Below are 5,088 nucleotides of genomic sequence, written 5' to 3' on the forward strand. Positions count from 1 at the left end.
TCGATCCCTGGTCAGGGAACTAAGATCCCACATGCTGAGGAGGAACTAAGCCTGCGCGCCACAACTCTGGCGCTCGCGTCTCAACAAGAGAGCCCACGTGCTGCAACTTACGGGGCCCACGCGCCCTGGAGCCCGAGTGCCACAACCGGAGAGAGAAAACCCACACGCCACAACTGGAGAGAAGCCCACGTGCCGCAACTAAGACCTGACGTGGCCAAAAACATGAAGAAAAATGTTTTTAAAAAGATAAAATGGGTTGATAAAAAGTAGTTATTTAATCCAAAATGAGGGTGAAAAAGAGGAAGGAAGGCACAAAGAACTAAAGGGACGCACAGGGGAACAGCAAGGCGACGTTTAAGCTCAGCCACGTCTAGATCCCACTCCTGTACGTGACCTAAGCACCCCCGAGGGGTGGAGACCCACAGATCGTCAAAACAACAGTTGAGACCCAGCCAACTCTGTTGTCTGCAACAAATTCACCTTGAGTATGAAGACACAAGCAAATTCAAAGGGACAGGGTAGACTATCTGTTGAATGATGACCCGTCTTTGAGCAGACATCCCCGGAGTGGCATTTACTGGGAGGCAGACCCCGCCCCTATGCCGTCCCGACACCCCAGCCTGGCTGGCCCCTTGCTGGGAGCTGCCGACCTACCCGCAGCCCCCAGGGCCTCCAGCACCCAGCCATGCCTGCTGAAACGTGGGCACTACAGGTGCTAAAGGCACTTCTGTTCCTGTCTTGCTGTCCCTCCGGAGGCCCGGCCTGCTGCTTGGAAGGGCCGGGTGCGACATGGCAGGGCGTTCGGCCCCCGTGCAGGCCAGGCCGTGGGACCTCCACCCTGCTGGTCCTCGCTGCCCCAGGCCGCTGTTCACCAGGCCCCTCCGGCTCTGCTCTGGCCCTGCGGCCGGGACCGGATAGCGCCCAGGAGTTTCCTCCCCGAAGTGCCGGTCTCCCTGCACCCCTACCACTCCGCCCCGAGGCGCCTGCGCAGCCCCACCTCCGCGGAGGCCGGGAGGCTCTGGGGTCTCCGGCCTCGGCTCATTCCTTCTCGGCCCCACCCACCCGGATGGGACACACCATCAGGGTAAGTTTGTGCTCATGCCCATGCCCATGACCTTGAAGCCTGTCCCAGGCCAAGGAACGTCCCTAAGGCCATCACCCGCATCCCCCAGTTATCCCCCAACCATCCCCCCATCATCAGCCAGGGAGGCCCCACGAGAAAGCGCAGCTCGTGCCCCTCCGCCCGGCCAGCTGGCCGCCACCCCCCCACATGCCCCAGCTCCAGCTTCAGAGGCACCTCCCGGTTTTCCACACCACATCTGGCGCTTTGGGGTACCGTTTGCTCGAAGTTCGAGGACAATGGAAAGGTACTGCTGTAGGTTCTGGTGTCTACAATATACATTTTTTTTCCTTTTTTTATGTGTTAAAATACACACCTCTTCAAGACCCTGCCTTCAGCTCTTTGGGGTATATGTGTACCCAGGAGTGGAATTGCTGGGTCACGTGGTAGTTCTGTTTTTATCTTTTTGAGGAACTTCCACACTGTTTTCCAGAGGCTGAGCCATTTTACATTCCTACCCACAGCGCACAGGCTTCCAATTTGAAGGACGTTTTTACGTATCTGAAATCTGGATCCAAAGCATCATCTAGCAGGTAACATTTGGTGTGTTTGTGGTTTCCAAAATAGCTGTGGGAGTGAAATAGTTCAGAGCCTGTCAAAACTGAGCCATCAGGCACCGCCCAGAGAGGCACCCGCAGGCCTGACTGACCCCACCCACCTCATGCTCCGCGCAGGCGCCCCTTCCAGCAGAAGGGGCAGCCACCCCGCCCCAAGGAATGTCTCGTCGGGGTCACGGGCCCCGGAGCCCAGAGAAGCAGGCTGCTCTGCCCCCTCCCCCGGGCCCAGGCGCCAGGCGCAGTGAGAGGTCCGTCCCGGCCACGCCTGCGGGGTTGAGTCCCCGTGAGAGACTCACGCCCCCCCCTCTCTGGGCAGGCGCCTGGAGGCCGACGCGCGGGCCAGCGCCGGCAGCCGGCTCCTCCCCGCACCCACCAGGTGGCGCCCACGGCACGTCCCGCTGGGCTGCTCGGGCGCCCCGGACCCACTCCCGGCTGTCCCAGGCTTGCGGTGTGACCGCCGGCAGGCCGCTCTCTCGGTCCTCCTCGGGCCCTAGGGCCTGGCAGTGACCCGAGTCTCGGCCTTGGCCAGCTTCCTGGTGGTCGGGGTCTGCGGCACTGCACGGACAGAGCTGGTAGGCAGGCGGCTGTGCAGTCTGGGTGGCTTCCTTGGGGCATGGGGCTGGGGTGAAGCCAGGTGGAGACAGGGACGGCCAGGGCATCCCCCGCTCCGGTGAGTCCCGCCGGAGTGGGGTGGGGGGACATCGTCCCTCGAAGGTCATCCCTGGGGCCTCCGGGCAGGAAGGACAGGGCGCTCCCCTCAAGCGGACCGGCTACATGCTCCTTCACATGCCACCCAGCAAAACAAGCCACAGAGTTGAAAAGCAATTTTTATTGAAGAATTTGGAGGGAAAGTCTCATAATAGTAAAAATACTAAAGTTGAGTATAAAAAAACGCCACGGTGCAGCGCAGCGTCCGGCCGGGAGACACGGGGGGGTGCAGCGACGGCCCCTCCGAAGGGTGTCAGGTGGGGCCAGGGCAACAGCAGGAGAGTGAAGCTTCTACGAGGACAGGTGCTACCAGGGGAAGCCATCGGGTGAGACCGTCCCAATGGGGAAGGGGGCGGAGCGAGGGCCCTCTCCTGAGATTAGAAGCCCCAGCATGCACGCGAACAGCGTAATACTCGGCAACAGATGTCACCTGGCTCTTCTATCTTGCCGGCGAACGCCGGCCCAACCCCACTGCAGGGGCCACCCTCCTCCAGCCTCAGTGCTGGGGCTGCTGCGTGCCCCACCCAGAGCGAGAGGGGGCCAGGCCAGCGCACCAGGGCAAGGTGGCTTCTGGGGCCCGCGGGCCGGGCCGAGGCAGGGGCAGCCAGGGACAGCCGGCGAGAGGGACGGAGGGGCCGCGGGCAGGGCCCACCCAGGCCCGATTGCACTTGGCTGCAGAAGTCCTCAACGTTTTCCTACGCGAATCTAATTGTTCCGAAGGCCGCGGCCACGTCTGGAGAACTGGATGAATAAATTAAGAAAAACCGCAGGATGTCTTCCTCCCGACCTGGCTGGCCGAAAGGACACCGCCCCCAAGGCGGGCAGCCCTGCCCACAGCACGGGGCGTCTTCCCATCCGTGTTGGAGGACGGCAATGGTTCCGCCCAAACGCATCCGGAAATAAGAAACATTAAGTACAGATCATCCGTGCGAGGCTTCCTCCCGAGTCTTGCAAGCCCTCGTCCGGAGCACCTGGCTGCCCACGGCGGCGTCCCAAGCGCGCCGGCTGGCCCCTCAGGCCGTGCCGCTGGCCGAGTAGGAGAACTGGGGGAAGTGAGGCCTCCGCTCGCTGTCCACGCCCTCCATGCTGTCGTCTGCGGGCGGGAGGGGCGGTTCAGCTCCGGGCACCGGGCAAGTGAGGCCGGCCCCAGGGCTCGCCTCCCAGACTCCGCGTCCAGCCTCAGCGAGCCCCCACCCCACGATCCCGGGGCCGGGGGCCGCGGCCCTCCCGCCCTGACGGCCACCCGTGAGGGAGCCTTCCCAGTAAAATGCTGAGCACGGAGTTCTGTTGCCTGGAGAGGAGGAAGGCGTCTGCAGGGAGGCCCCCTCACCTCGGTCGGGCGGCGTGATGGTGATAATCTGGGCTGTGAACTCTTCGTCAAAATACCTGGTGTCCGTCTCGGACGTGACCTGAGGCTTGAAGGGTGGGCTGAGCTGCAGGAAGGGGGCTGCGTTACAGGTCTCGCCCTGTACTGCCCGGCACACCTGGACCTGGACCTGGACCTGGACCCAACTCAGGACCCACCCAGGAGCCAAGGCTGGGGCCAGGCCTTCCTCTGCCCACGTCCCCTCTGGGGCCTCGCCCTTCAGGGATCCATCCACCTGCGGGGCCACCGGCCTCACTCGCGGCCCCCGGACGGCAGAGTGGCCCGGCAGCGTCAGGCCACAGAGAGGACTCACCACAACGCAGGATGCAAGGGCAACTGCAGAGGGGACAGGCTGGCGGGAGGAAGGACCCCCACTCCCCCGACCCCGGGCCCGGGTGCAGGGCTGCCTGGAAACTAGCAGGGGGTCTCTCGGGTCGGGGCTGGGACTAGAGCCCTTGGAGGGAGGCCCAGGAGGCGGCAGGACCCTGGCTGGAGCAGAGCAGGGTGGAGAGCCCTGTCTCACAGGGACAAAGGCCCAGCCGGCCATGTGTGGCCTGCAGGGGAGGGGCGGGCTGGAAACGGGGTGGAAGCATGCTTGGAGACAGGCACCCAGCACGCCTAGGGGCAACCGTCCTAAGCCTGCTGGCCACCCCACCAGCACGGGCCAGGGCCTGGGGCTCCCAGGTCCCTCCGAGGGCAAAGTGCAGAGGCACACGTGCAGGAAGCAGCTGCCTCGCCCCTCGGAGGCCCCCTCACGTGTGCTTGTGAGCAGGTGGGTGTGAGCGGGCGTGGGGGGGAGGGGTGTACACAGGCCCCACGCACCTTCTTCTCATACACGTCCTGCCACGCGATGCTGGCGAAGAAGCGGTGCTGCATGATCTCCTTGGCGTCCTCGGAGCCCCCGCCGAGCCTGTGGGAGACGGAGGCCACGGTGACGGGGTCGCCAGCCGCCGGGCCCAAGGTTCAGACCCCTCCCCCCACAGGCTGAGGTCGGCCGCCAGGCAGCGGCCCGGGCAGCTGCAGCAGGTGCAGGGTGCTGGGTGGGCAGGAGCTGCCGGCAGGGCCGGCTCTTCCCGAGCAGGTGTGAGCAGGCCCTCCGCCCGGGACATCACACACGGCCACCAGCACGGTCGTTCCCTGGGGGTTTCGGGGGACAGGTGGCCGGGGGGCAGCCCAGGGCAGGGCTCACCGCTGCTTGGGGTCCTTCTTGAGCAGCCCTGAGAGCAGGGACTTGGCCTCAGGGCTGAGCGTGCGTGGGAAGCGGATCTCCTCCATGAGGATGAGCTCGAAAAGCTTCTCGTGGTCCTGGTTGTAGAAGGGCAGGCGGCCGCACATCA

At 64.3% G+C, this 5,088-nt stretch overlaps 1 protein-coding gene across 1 annotated transcript; it reads right to left on the reverse strand.

The window, feature by feature from the left end:
* Positions 1-2,488: 2,488 nt before the first annotated feature.
* LOC112392089 (RAC-alpha serine/threonine-protein kinase) lies at positions 2,489-5,086 on the reverse strand. Its single transcript, XM_024733617.1, has 4 exons — positions 4,941-5,086; positions 4,574-4,661; positions 3,716-3,818; positions 2,489-3,478 (listed from the first exon to the last, which is right to left on the reverse strand). The coding sequence occupies exons 1-4, from the start codon at positions 5,084-5,086 to the stop codon at positions 3,399-3,401; spliced, it is 417 nt and encodes a 138-aa protein (XP_024589385.1). The 3' UTR covers positions 2,489-3,398.
* Positions 5,087-5,088: the final 2 nt, after the last annotated feature.

This window comes from Neophocaena asiaeorientalis, unplaced genomic scaffold, assembly GCF_003031525.2.
Source record: "Neophocaena asiaeorientalis asiaeorientalis breed wild unplaced genomic scaffold, Neophocaena_asiaeorientalis_V1.1 C49207069, whole genome shotgun sequence".
NCBI lineage: Eukaryota > Metazoa > Chordata > Mammalia > Artiodactyla > Phocoenidae > Neophocaena > Neophocaena asiaeorientalis.

What these genes read in the sequence shown, in the direction of transcription:
- LOC112392089 (XM_024733617.1), bottom strand. Translation starts at nt 5,086, where the DNA reads ATGTGCGGCCGCCTGCCCTTCTACAACCAGGACCACGAGAAGCTTTTC. An exon ending in AAGAAGGACCCCAAGCAGCG is followed by an intron (nt 4,662 to 4,940) that starts GTGAGCCCTGCC and finishes CGTCTCCCACAG; the next exon opens with GCTCGGCGGGGGCTCCGAGG. An exon ending in AGGACGTGTATGAGAAGAAG is followed by an intron (nt 3,819 to 4,573) that starts GTGCGTGGGGCC and finishes CCCTTCCTGCAG; the next exon opens with CTCAGCCCACCCTTCAAGCC.